Below are 14,316 nucleotides of genomic sequence, written 5' to 3' on the forward strand. Positions count from 1 at the left end.
ATCTTTCTGGATATTGATCCAGTGGATGATGGGGCAATGGAGGAGGAGGGAGGGGAGGAGGAGGAAGAGAGGGAAAAGGAAGACGAAACGGGTGGGAGGAAGAAGAAGAGAAAGGAGGATGAAAGAATATGGTGCCGTTTTGAGTACGAGTTTTTGCCAGACTTCTGCTACACATGTGGTAGGCTGGGGCATTTAGATAAGGACTGTAAAACAAAACTCAAAAGGGGACAAGCTGCTGAATTCGGGAGATGGATGAAATATGCCCCAGAGAAGCCTCAATCATATTACATGGTCCGGGGTGGACCGAGGGAGACGAATGGAGGCAGCTCGGGAAGGAAGAAGGGTTGGTCGAATAGTGAGGGAAAGAGCAGGAGTGATGCACCATCGTGGAGGAAACCACCAACTTGCACAACCGATGGGGGTAAGAAGAAAAATGATGATGGGGAGGAGGTCACGAGTCCACTTAAGATTGGTCCAACTGCTAAGGGGTCTAATGACACTGCAGTGGGAGAGAAGAATAAAAAACAACTTGATTTTGGGAAGGGGGACGCCAACGATCCAAGCCTGGCTGGGATGGAAAACATTATAGAGACGGCAGTAAGGGGTGGTGGTGGTGTGATAGTGGGTGTTGGGAATGGGTCGAATGAAAACCACAGTGTGCCAGGGAACAAAGAGGAAGATGGGGTAGGAAATATTGTAAACAGCCCAAGGGCTGAACCAAGAGGGAGGAATGGGAAGTTCAAGAGAAAACCTAGGGAGAGTGTGGAAGGCAAAACATGTGGAGTAATAATAGAAAAAAAGAGGAGGGGGAGGAGATGGAAGTGGACAGCCAGGGGTCACCGAAGAAAATCAAAGGGAACGAAGCAAGTACCCAAGAAATGGAGGGAGTACACACCGTTTTGAATGCGGGACTGCCGAGTCAGTCCTGCGAGCAGAAATGAGAATCATCACATGGAATTGCCGGGGTTTGGGGAATGGCCCGGCAATTCGAGGACTCCTGGATATCCGGGAGAAGGAGGACCCCGACGTACTCATTTTGTCGGAGACGAAATTGATACGTAGTAGGCTGGAGTGGCTGCGGTGGAAGTTGGGCCTTACGAATATGATGGTTAAGGACTGTGAAGGTCAGAGTGGAGGTTTGGCTTTATTCTGGAAGAATGAGGTGAACTTGAGAGTGGTGGGCTTCATGTCTAGATATCACATCGATTCGGAGATCACGGAAGAGGACGGGTTTGTGTGGCGATTCACAGGGATGTATGGGGAGCCGAAACATGATGATAAGGATAAAACTTGGCGTCTTATGAGCAACCTGAAGGTACAAAACAACAAACCGTGGCTTTGCTCAGGAGACTTCAATGAGGTTTTACACCCATGGGAGAAGGAAGGGGGGGCACCTAGATCATAGAATTGCATGGACAAGTTTAAAGCTACACTTGAGGCGTGTGAACTTGGAGACTTGGGCTTCATAGGAGATGCATTTACATGGCGGAATCACAGCCATACTGCAGTTAATTACATAAAGGAGCGGATTGACAGAGCAGTGGCTACACAATCATGGTGCAACCGGTTTTCTGCTTTTAAGGTCACTAACGGAGATCCTCGACACTCGGACCACAGACCAATCATCATTGACACACAAGGAGGAGCTAAGAGATAGCAAGGCGCGACTCGGAGCTCTACGCCGGGGTTTGAGGCGAAGTGGCTGGAGGAAGAGGACTGTAGGGCAATGGTAGAAAATGCTTGGAAGAAGGGAGTGCAGTTGGAAGGAAAAGGGGTGGCAGCAGCTGTTAAAGGAGTCATGGTTGAATTAGTGGACTGGAGTAGAAATATTTTGGGGGACTTGGAGAAAAGAATTAGCAAAACAAAGAAGGAGTTGGAGAAGTGTCGAAGGAGCAGCATTAGTGCAGAGCAGGTTTGGAGGGAGGAACTACTTAGATTTAAACTGGGGAGGCTCGAGGATCGGAGGGAGTTATATTGGAGACAGCGGGCACATGTCCATTGGATGAAGGGAGGCAACCGAAATACGAAGTTTTTCCATGCAGCAGCCTCGGATAGAAAGAAGAAAAACCACATTAAGAAATTGAGGAGACAAGATGGTACTGTAGTGGAGGAGAAGGAGGCCATGAAGGAAGTCGTGACTAGCTATTTCCTTAATCTGTTTACGTCCCACACGGCAACAAGAATGGAGGAGATGATGAGTCACGTTGATGCACGTGTTACCCCGCAAATGAATGAGGTTTTGAATGATCCCTTCTCTGAGAAGGAAGTGTTTGAAGCTCTCCAAAGTATTGGTGACCTGAAGGCCCCTGGACCCGATGGTATGCCATCGGTGTTCTACAAAAAATACTGGGACATTGTAGGAGAAAAAATGGTCGCAGAAGTGCTTGAGGTGCTGAATGGGGGACCCATGCCCGAGGGGTGGAATGAGACTTGTGTTGTGCTGATTCCTAAGGTGCAAAATCCGGAATGCATGAAAGACTTGAGATCAATCAGCCTCTGCAATGTTGTTTATAAGTTGGTCTCTAAGGTACATGCAAATCGGTTGAAACAAATCCTTCCAGACATTATCTCACCTAACCAAAGTGCCTTTGTTCCGGGCCGATTGATCACGGATAATATTTTGCTTGCTTATGAATGTACACACTATATGCAGAGAAAGAGAAGAGGAAAGGAAGGGTTCGCTGCAGTGAAGTTGGACATGAGTAAAGCCTATGATAGGGTGGAATGGGATTTTCTGGAAAAGATGATGTATAAACTTGGCTTCGAGGAGACATGGGTCAAACGGATCATGCTTTGTGTGTCCACGGTGTCATACAGATTCAAAGTGAATGGAGAGTGTATGGATGTGGTGCTGCCCCAATGCGGCCTCCGTCAAGGTGACCCCCTCTCACCGTACCTCTTTCTCATTTGCGCGGAGGGGTTCTCCTCCTTACTGAACAGGGCAGAAGTGAATGGAACTCTGACTGGTATACGTATTTGCAATGCAGCCCCAAGTTTCAACCACCTATTGTTTGCAGACGACTCGTTGGTACTGATTAAAGCTACAAGCGAAAGTGCCAGGCATCTGCAAAGTATACTACATCTGTATGAGGTGTGCTCGGGACAAATTGTTAATTACGATAAGTCATCGGTCATGTTCAGCAAAAACACAAGGAGGGAGAGGAAGCAAAGTGTCATGGCTGAGCTACATATCAATACGGAGGCTAGATCCGAAAGGTATTTGGGGTTACCTGTTTATGTGGGACAAGATAGAGCAAAAACCTTTCAGTATCTCAAGGAACGAATCTGGAAAAGAATCCAAGGTTTGGATTGAGAGATTGTTGTCTAAGATGGGGAAGGACGTCCTAATTAAAGCTTGTGATCAAGCAATCCCTACTTTTGCCATGTCATGTTTTGACCTCACTAAATCCTTATGCGAGCAGATGGGGAGCATGATATGCAGATTTTGGTGGGCAAAGCAGGAGAAGCAAAACACTATGCATTGGTTGAGTTGGGAGACTCTGACAAAGCCGAAGAAGGATGGGGGCCTTGGATTCTGAGATCTATATGGGTTCAACATCGCTATGCTTGCAAGACAGGCGTGGCGGCTCCTCCAGAACCCAACCTCCCTTTATGCACAAGTTCTTAAAGCACGTTATTTTCCATCTACATCAATTCTTGAGGCTGCACCAGCACCTGGTATCTCATATACTTGGAGGAGTATCGTGAAGGGTGTGCATCTATTAAAGGAGGGCCTAATATGCAGAATTGGTGATGGGACTGAGGTCAATATCTGGAAGGATCCGTGGCTGAATAGGAAGGGCCAGAGATTTCCCATCACGCCAAGAAGAAGGTGCCTTCTTACTCGGGTATGTGAACTCATTAATCCAGAAACCGCAAACTGGGATAGGGAGCTGGTCAGGAATATCTTTGCTGACGCAGATGCCAAGGTCATCCTTGCGACGCCAATCCGAGAAGAGTTTGAAGATTTCTATGCATGGTTCCCTGATAGTAAAGGCCAATTCTCAGTAAAATCTGCATACAAACTGTACGTCAAAGCAAGAGATGCTACCTTAGCCTCGTCGTCAATCTCAGGTCAACAACTCTGTTTCCCATGGAAGAAAATTTGGGACATCCCCTGCCAACCAAAGATCCAACAGTTCATGCGGAGATTAGCACATAACAGTCTACCTTTGAAGCTAGCTCTGAAAAGGAGAGGGGTTGAATGTGAAACACTCTGTGTATGTTGTAGAAGGGTAGATGAAGATGGGGCTCACTTGTTCCTGAGATGCAAACAGGTTAAAAAGCTGTGGCGTTGTCTCGAGCTGGATGAGATTCGTGAAAAGTTGTGTGCTTGCACTGATGCAAAGGAAGTAATACAGGCAGTGCTGGATCTACCTGAAGATCAACGGGTGCTTGTTACATGTATGTTGTGGAGGTGGTGGGACTGCCGCAATAAAATTAACGCTGGGGAGTCTTCAGACACAGTGGAGAGGACTGCAGTGTCCGCTAGGCTTTGGGCTGCTGAATCACTACAACTATGCAGTAATCCCAAATCCCAGTCACAACCCAAGGAACACCGTTTCTGGCAGAAACTGCTCGGTGACTTGATGAAAATTAATGTGTACGGGGCGTTCAATGTCTCTACTGGGTGTGGCAGTTGGGGATTCATGGCCAGGGACAACAGTGGCGACATAAGGGGATCAGGGGCTGGCAAGCTTCAGCATGTGGCCAGTGCTTTCCAGGCCGAGGCGACTGCTGCTTGGGAAGCAATTCACGCAGCATCCTCTTGGGGAATGACGACTATCCAAGTGGAGTCTGATTGCCAATCTTTGGTGAAAGCTTTGCAGAGTACGGAGTACGACTTGGCTCCTGAAGGTGTTCTTCTAAAAGATATCCGGTCTTTTGCTCGGTTGAACTTTTTTTTTGCGAAAAACTTCCAATCTATTCATCTTCAATCATGACAGTACAACGAACACCAGAAATAATAAAAATTACATCTAGGTCCGTAGACCACCTAGCGATGACTACAAGCACTGAAGCGAGCCGAAGGCGCGCCGCTGTCATCGCCCCTCCCTCGCCGGAGTCGTGCACGACTTGTTGTAGTAGAAAGTTGGGAAGTCATCGTGCTAAGGCCCCTTAGAACCAGCGCACCAGAACAGCAACCGCCGCCGATGAAGGATAACGTAGATCGAAAGGATCCAATCTGAAGACACGCGAACATAGACGAAAAACAACCAGATCCGAGCAAATCCACCGAGGATAGATCCGCTGGAGACACACCTCCACACGCCCACCAACGATGCTAGACGCACCACTGGAACGGGGGCTAGGCGGGGAGACCTTTATTCCATCTTCAGGGAGCCGCCGCCATCTCGTCTTCCTGAGCAGGACAGAAACCCTAACAAATATGAAAGGAACGACTAACAACGGAGCCCTCTCGCCGGCCCTTACGAGGATCCACCTCGCCTCCATGGCCCTAGGGCCACCGGAGACGAATCAGACCTGCGGCGAGCCAGCGAGAGGCACAAACCCTAGCTTTTTTGGTGGAGGAGGAGGAGGAGTACGTATTTGCTCAGTTGAACTTTAATTCTGTTGAATTTATGTATGCTCCCAGGGGCTGTAATAAACTAGCACATGCACTAAGCGAACAGACGCTAGGCAGCTGTGGACCGATGGTGTCCCTGACGATGTATTGGTGTATCTGGCCAGCTCTCTTGCTGTGCCTGTGTGATTTATGGAATCGCTGTGTTCCATCTCAAAAAAAAAGAAAGAACGGATCTAGGCGGTCCTCCAAACCCACGGCGCAGATATATCCTCCAGTTGCCATAGGGTGGCCACCACAACACCGAAGGGATGAAGGATGACGCCGCCACAGTCTTGGAAATCAACCCGAGGCGACCACCACGCGTGAAGCTCCCGCAGAACGCTGGACACCACCGCCGTGGCCTAGCCAGGCCCTGGACGGGCATATTTTCATCAACTTGATCATATGATTAGACACGTGGCATGCTGATTCGTGACAAGGGATGTTCACAAAACATTTTGCACAAGCAAAAAATGAAACTAAAATACCCTTGTATATAAGAGGTGTTTGTTAATGAATCACGATCAAATTAATAGGAAATTCAGTCCACAACATGTGCTAAGACCTTCATCTACCCAGTTGGTAGGCTACGTTTACCGCCACATGGGCAGAAGGATAAGATGAGCCACCCGAATAGTTTAGGAACCGATTTGGTCACTTTCATAGCTTAAGGACAAAAAAGAGTGGTTTGTAGTTGGAAGAGGGTATTGTGTATTAATTCTCATTAATACCGCATTTTCTATAGCACATGCGATTGTAGTTATAGTCTTGAATGGACATCTAGGTCTCTAAATGGATTCTTATAATTAACATCCAACAATTAATTCACTAATGTGTGTGTGCGCGCTAAGTGTATGAACATGTTTCAGTGCCAAATGGTCTAGGGCATTGACGCCCCCTCCCCCCTCGAAAAGTAAAAGGAATTTAGGCGGTGGCTTTCCAAAAAAATATTTTAACTTTCCTATGTTTTTGTGATGTTGTGTAATCACCTTGAGTCATGGGGTAGCCACACTAATTACAATGGATGCCGAAAGAAAAGGGAGGCGCTCATTGCTCAACTTTATCCTTTTGTCGCCACAAAAGTCAGACCAAAACGTACAACATAATCGGATTTATATTGGATGTGTGGAACTAGGAGTCTTCATATGTGCAGTAGGAATCCGTAGTGTCTGAGGGTTTCTCTGACCCTGTGTCCAGAGTCTCTCGGTGAGGGGCTCGGAGTATCCTGAATGAAACCCGGAGGCCGGACCAATGTTCGAGGTTAACCACGAACAAGCGCCTGAGATCGACCACACACCAGCTTCCCTGGTGTGTCTGCGATGATGTTGTCAGTGTGGGGGTGTTGAAGTTTCCGAATGTTGTATTTGTGCACTTTTTTTCTCCTTTGATCGATTATTTGGACTTGGTTCCCAGAGTCTTCGGATGTATATTTTTTCTGCAACGGTAGATTTTAAGGTAGACCTACTTGTACTCCTCACCCCCGTGAGAGAGGGGCAATATCTGAATTCTTTTAGATGTGAGTGTTGAAAGGGAAACAAGAGAACAATCGAGAGAGCCTCGGCACAGATGTAAAAGTGAATGAGTGTCCTTTCATTAGATGATTGTAGGTATTTTTACAGGCAGAAGCGTTGCATCGAAGAGGCATCCGTTCGGGAGAGATGTCAGGAACCGACGCAACAGTTGCCAACGCAAACTGGCTGCGGTTGGTACAAGGGGAGATTCCCCCATAATTAACACAAGTTAATTGAGCTTTAACACTCCCCCTAATCTACACTTGTCCATGTAATATCATCATCTTGAAAAAGTCTCCTCCAAAAACCCTGTGGGAAAAATGTGAGGAGTATACTGTTTGATATGTTGCTAAACTCCTTCAAACCCAGTGGGAAAAATAAGGAGAAAATGATGCAACATATAATGGTTATTGTCTCTTTTAACTCAATACGAGAAAACTCATAGAGTTTAGAGAACAATAAATATGTCGTATATACTTTCCCAAAAAACCCGGTGGGGAAAACAGAAAGTATGACATATGATCTCATGTTGATATTACCTCATTAAAAACCTTTATGAGAACCTGTATAGTAAACTCATGAAGGGAAAAAGAGTATAATATGATGCATTGAACAGGAACAATTCAGGAAGATACTCCCCCTGATTCTTGCAAATTCCAAAGCCGTCAGATACCAATTCCATGAACATGTTTCTGGAATGTAAAAGTTGGTAGAGACTTGGTGAACAAATCAGTTGCATGATTCGAGTTGCAAGATATGCAATATAAAGATATTGCTTATTAGTAACCTGTTTGCATCCGGACAACACAAGAAACATTATCTTGAGATAATGGTTGATGGATGTAGCCATGAGGTCTGTTTCAAAGACTCTCCATGAGATGGCTACCACACCTAATAGGAACACTAAGCTTGTCTACGATTCGACATAGTGGGATCTGATCGATGTATCCAATGATATCGGAGTTCACATTCCTGTGAAACTGGAAACCAGGACAAGATGTTTGATGCCTTGGAGATATCGAAAGATATTCTTGAGTACCAACCAATTGTGTTTGGTGGATCCAATGGCATTATGGAACATTGAGTCCCAATATCTCATTTCCATCATCTCTTGGTCTAAATAGATCTTTCTCTACATCTAGAGAATGAATTACCATGAGAGTTATGGATGGATAAGATTTGTCCATAATGAGTTTCTCCAATATGTTTTGGATATAGACAACATGGTGTACCATAATGTATGAATGAAGGTGCTCAAGTTGTAGTAACGAGCAGTGTTTTGGTTTACCCAGATCCTTCATTTTAAACTCCGTCATTTAGATGATTACATGTGTCGTCATTGCAGACACACAAACATGGATAATCATCATCGTAGGAGTAATCCTTGTGGAAAGGAACTCACTAAGTCGGTTGTACCAAATGTACCGACAACGATAATTCGTATGGTGACTTACTGATTTTACACAATGTATGTTGCATTTTGTATTTCGATTTAGAATTGAGATTCCATCGGGAATCAATCATATATGTCTGAATCTAGTGATGCACATGGATATGTAATCACTACATCTATCAACTGCAGAGATAGATGATTTTGTACTGCCAACGATATAAGTTATCGGAAAGAGATTCCACCTGTGGAGAATAGTTGGGTATCTGCGTGAACCCTTATGATACAATACTTGCTCTATGTTTCACCACCTCATTGTTCTCAATTCCGTTTCCAGAAGAAAACTGGTGTAGGTATTGCTTATGAATACCTTCCCATTATTGAGCAAGATCATTTCTACCGAGATTATACCCTTTGCTTGAGTTCAGTCCGAGTGTTGTTCACACTTTGCCATGGCCATGTTCTTTGGATCTGAATCATTTGAAAGGTTTTTGCAATCTAGTTGAGAAATATATGTCGACAATTGTAGACTTCCGGTTATATGATTCTCCAGAATCTATATATCAATATAGACTTGATGGAAATATCGTTACCCATGGTGACTGCTCGCGATTTCCCAATGCGATCGAGTCGGGTATTCCGATGTCCTGGTCATTGTGTGCACTATGACCTGGGTTGGTGGAGGTTTCCCGTCCATTGGGTGTTTACTACCCATTAGGTGTCTCTCAACGTGAAGTTGACTTGCATTTACTGATTCACAGGCCTTGATATCCTTGCTTGCGGGAAGCTGAATCCTGATGTACTTCTGCCATACATCTCCCTTTGTTGCTATGAACAGGGAGTGGAGTGAATTTTGTTGGTACCATCACTCTTTCAGGCATATTTTTGCAGGATTATAGGATTGTGTGACACCTTTATAGTCAGTAAATGAATGTGGCAGGTTATTTGCAATGTGATGCAAATCTTGTGAACGCATGGTTCAGATCTTTGAGTATGTGGATTTGGGGCAGAAAATGTGTTGAACATTCCACTAATTTCCTGGCATTCTTTATGGTACTTGAAATCTCCCCCTAATGCCTGGAAATGTTCCTCATTGAATCAACATACTGGCCTTGAATAACTCCCCATGTGAGGGGCTTGAGGTATTGACGGAAATACAGTTATTCCTCACATAGATCCCAACTATATGTTGAGGGGCCAATGATGTATGCCGGGTGGTGATATCGGTATGCAACCGAATTACCGCAGATAGGAAATACTTGGTAGATATCCACATATCAAAGATAGTGGGGAATAATATTATGCAGTTCTGTCATGAGCGTGTAAAACTGCATGACTCCAACGTAAAGTTGGTAAGTTGCAATTCCAAAGTAAAGATAATGCAATGAGCTTAACTCTTTGGATAGGATTCTACCAAACCATTTTGAGTCTAGACATTAGGACAAATTGCTAAATTTCAATCCAAAAGCCATAGAGATGGCCCTCAAGGAGAATTCTGCAATGTTATCCATTCAATTTGCTTGAAATCGATGTCAGGATAATGGCCAATGGTTTCGTGTGAATAAAGCACACACTTAAGACCATCATGTAGATATGTCTTTTGGAACCATGGATACCTGAATAGTCTACTCAATGGCTGGGAAGAGCCACTTACCTCGACTTGATGCATTCAAGGAGTCTGAGTGGTTCAGTGTAGACTTTAAGGTGTGCGAGCCTTAAAATTAGCTTCCCTGTGTCACTTGTAGTGCACATAAAATCCAAATGTTATTAGAATTTAGCATCATAACAATCATAAACCAGTGGAATTGTTGATAGTTTCGGTTTCAACCCAATGTCAATGATGACCAAAGCAGGAATGCCAAGTTTGTCATGCAAAAGACACTCTGGAAAACTATCTCGTACGCAACATGTGCTACGGGTTTTGTAGTATGTGTAGTGCAATGCCGATGATACATAGAGAATGTGCTTGCCATATCCGTTGCATATGGTAAAGAGAAGATATTTCTCTTTGTTGTCATCATAAGTTTCGCTATGGAAACTATTTTGACGGATACCTCTATAGTTTAGTAGGGTACGAGTTAAACTTGGGAAGCAATAAAGCATCCCGATGTTACTCGGGTACCCACAGGGATAGTAAATATGACTCGAGTTGAGCCAACAAATACCTCATCGCGTCTAGCGATTTTAAAATACATTAGACTTCCCTGAGTATAGAGTTTGTGGTGCATATGTCCACAAGGCACATATCATTTTTCATCGGATTGACTCCCGTAGAAATCTATATATAGACATGAAGATTCTCAATATGAAAATCACTGTCAGATATATAGAATACATACAATTATATTTGTAACAAAGTGCTGATACAATATATTGTGATATACAATATATGATGACAACAATACTTATGTTCTTATTAGAACATCATAAATGGACATAAATTATGTTGACCACTCAGGAGATTGAGAGACTAGACGAAGTCTTCAAACATGTTAGTTGAGTCATATTCAACCATCATATTCTCCGTGCCCATAGGGTCCCGTCATTGCTGGTGATGTGAGCTCCAAACCTTTGCCCTTGAGGTCTGTTGTGTCCTAGGAATTGCTGATATAGAATAACCAGATGCAGAGATCTGAATCGATATAATGCCTTATGATGTATAAGAAAATATTTTTCTGTTAGCGGTGTGATTCCGACCAGAGGTTAATCATGTGGTCTTGGATTGCACACACTATTCCACAAGACACAAGAGTGATCATGATGTCCATGCCCAGGTAGGGTAGTGGTGGCGATTGAGGGCGAATGCCTCAAATTCTCTAGCCATCGGTTACCAGAGATAGTTAATTTACAATTAGTAAATTGAAGACCATCATGGTAATATTGTAAAATTAATGGATATTTCAAGAAGTTATCTTGAAACCATTAATGTGAATCTCAAATTGCTAAGCATGACACCTTGAAGATAATCTCCAAAATGAAGTAGATCTCGCAGCACTAGGGAGTATAATCTGATGAAATCAGTAGATACTCACTCCTAATGCCTTATGTCATGACTTAGTAAAATGCATGGGAGTGCACAATGTTGTGCAATCATAATGTCAAATTTGACAAAATGTAGGCTTAAACAGTAGTGGTGATAATCTGCAAAGCAGTAGATCTACACACTACCTCGGGATCCCAATACATCAATTTGAAGAAATCACTAAGAATTTTGCATATGTATTTGCAAGAAATTGAAAATATCAATTACAAATAGACGTATTAATCTCGACATGTAGCAAACATGGAGATACATACATTCCGGAATACATCGTACTCACCACTATTATAAATGAATAGTAATGATGTTGCAAACTTGATGTTCAAGTGAAAAAACTTGAATTATATACACCTCAAATTTAATGAGATGTTCTTGTATCAAGTTGCAAGATAATTCAGCAGGGTGAATTAATATTTTGCGAGAGAAAATTAATCTCATTCGCAATGAGATTGTTTTGTGAGAAAAAAATATATATTTCTCAATCGCAAATCAATATTGTTGTGCGAGAAAACTTAATCTCGATCGCAAAACAATGTCGTTATAGTAATAAGACATGTTATAGAGATTGCTAAAGGCAAACATATTGAACATGCCACATAATAACCGATAAATCGCGTGTGCACATGCGGCCACGCGAGGTCGTTATCCGCACCGGTAGTCCCCACGCGATTCGTGCTAACTCCAATATGACGTTCGTGTATAAAGGCCACTGGGCAGCGTATCCCATATCGTATAGCTCTCGTATTAATCTCTGCGCATCAGTGAAGGCCCACATGGCATCTGGTAGTGACAACGGCTAGCTGAAACAGAAGGCAGCGATCGCATTTACTGCCCGGCAGTGACAACGGCTACCCGCATCAGGCGTGTGAGGGAGATCGCGTTGGTCACCGTTTAGTCGCAACGGCTAGCTGGGCGACGCTCCTCGCTGGCTATTTAAACGCCATCCTTCCTTGCTTTGGATGGCCATTCCAAGCTTCTCCCATTCTCCATTATTCTTAGATTATCTGGGCTTGCAAAGCATGTGTTCGTCCATGTCCCATAGCAGTGCGACACCACCGCCATCTCATCACACGAGCAACCAGATGCCGCCACTCCCGCTCATCCGTTGCCCCGAATGCAACGCCGGCTACGTCCTGTGGTTTGTCTCCGGGACAGAACTAAACCCAGGGAGGCACTTCTACAAGTGCGAACGGCATGGGGTAAGTTTTTTCATATCCTCGCAGCTCATGTTCTCCGGGGCATGCTGATTCTTGTTCATTCTGCAGCATGGAGGGTGCAAGTTTTGGAAGTGGGAGAACAAGTACATACAGTACTTAAGCCAGCGGTGGGGACATCTGATTTCGCACGCGTCGGTTCATCGCCACGTCGCGCTGCTCGAGCAGAACCATGCATTCCTGAAGAACATATTGATGCTGTGCCTCGCGAATTTGGTGGTCATGGTCACTATCTTCCTCCTCAAGTTCTGAAGCACCACCCCGTCCTGCGTACGTAGTGTCGTACTCATACATGCCTTCGTCTTGCTGCCGCTCAGTGGAGTTTGATGTACCCACCGCATTGCCATGGCCATGAACAGGGCAATGTCGCAGTCACACATGGGCTGTATCCCCTCTGCGTAGGGAATGCCGTTTCCTTTTCGTATGTTACAGTATCTCTAGCGATCTGCATGTATCAGTTAGTACGTCCAGCTTGCCCATGCAAGGGCGGGAGCTGCTAAGTGCAATTAATTATGTACCCCCCGCCGTCGTAATTAGACTGTCTCTAATCAAGAAACAGATGCAAACACGTATTTTTTGTAAGAGAGAGTGGAGTCATGAGTCATCGCCCAGTCGTTGTCCGCCATGCACTTGAATGCACCAATAAGAGAAGGCGATGAGCCCCATCAATGCCACACCCATGATTAATTGATTGCTCCAATTACGACGGCCTGCAACAGAGCAGAAGACGCCAGGGCACGCGTGCTCTATAAATTGAGCTCCCGCGGCCCGAGCCTCAACCCACACACCACACGGTTCCTTCGTCTGGTAGCACACAGCCAGAAACACGTGATTCACCGTCTCTGTAAACACCACCGCCGTCGCCGTGTTGTGGCCGTCGCCGGACACCGGTAACGGTAAGGTAAGCATCTTCTTCTTGTTGCTCCTTTCTTTCATTCTGTACTCGTGAAGGTGTAATCAATCCCCCTTGTCCGCGCGTGTGTGCGTGTGTATGCGGATGGATGAACCCATGCACCCCCAGGGCACGAACGACACGAGCAACCCCTCCCCAACGTCACGCTGCTCTCCAACAAAAGTACGTGCCATGCTTGATTCCTTTGATGACTTCAAACAATCTCTTGTCGAGGAGATGGGTTTTGAAGGCATACTGGAGGTGCCACATTTGCCAAGGATTAGCCTGAGATTAAGTATATGGATCACGGCTAGAGTTGATGAGCTGTCTAGAACTATTTACATCCGTCCTGGCAGACAAATGTCCTTCAGGGCAGCGGACGTGTTCAAAGTTTTTGGAGTACCGTCTGGCCGCGTACATATACAGAAAGCGTCGATCGCCGAGACAAACCACGTGCGCGATGTGCTAAGTATAAACTCGAGTGGTAAAAACCTATTATCTGCTGTCGAGAAAATACTAGTTAGACCAATAGACGAGTCAAGTTCTAAACTCGAGATAGACAGTTTCAAAATGGCATTTGTCATTTTCGTAATGGGGCATCTGCTTGCCCCGTCGACGACCCACGATCACACAAACACGCATTACTGGGGGGGGCACTCGTCCAGATAGACCACGTTAGCGAGTTTGATTGGTGCGAGTACGT

General features: G+C 44.9%; 1 protein-coding gene across 1 annotated transcript; it reads left to right on the forward strand.

Annotated features, from left to right (window-relative positions):
• Positions 1–12,559: 12,559 nt before the first annotated feature.
• LOC125553426 lies at positions 12,560–13,303 on the forward strand. The gene is made up of 2 exons (XM_048717211.1): positions 12,560–12,706; positions 12,773–13,303. Exons 1-2 carry the CDS (start codon positions 12,590–12,592, stop codon positions 12,971–12,973), a joined length of 318 nt encoding a protein of 105 aa, XP_048573168.1. The 5' UTR covers positions 12,560–12,589; the 3' UTR covers positions 12,974–13,303.
• The last annotated feature ends 1,013 nt before the right edge of the window (positions 13,304–14,316 follow it).

This window comes from Triticum urartu, chromosome 4 (genome assembly GCF_003073215.2).
Source record: "Triticum urartu cultivar G1812 chromosome 4, Tu2.1, whole genome shotgun sequence".
NCBI classification, from domain to species: domain Eukaryota; kingdom Viridiplantae; phylum Streptophyta; class Magnoliopsida; order Poales; family Poaceae; genus Triticum; species Triticum urartu.

Coding starts and splice junctions, on each gene's coding strand:
- LOC125553426 (XM_048717211.1), top strand. CDS start 12,590: ATGCCGCCACTCCCGCTCATCCGTTGCCCCGAATGCAACGCCGGCTAC. Junction 12,707..12,772: donor ACAAGTGCGAACGGCATGGG/GTAAGTTTTTTC, acceptor TTCATTCTGCAG/CATGGAGGGTGCAAGTTTTG.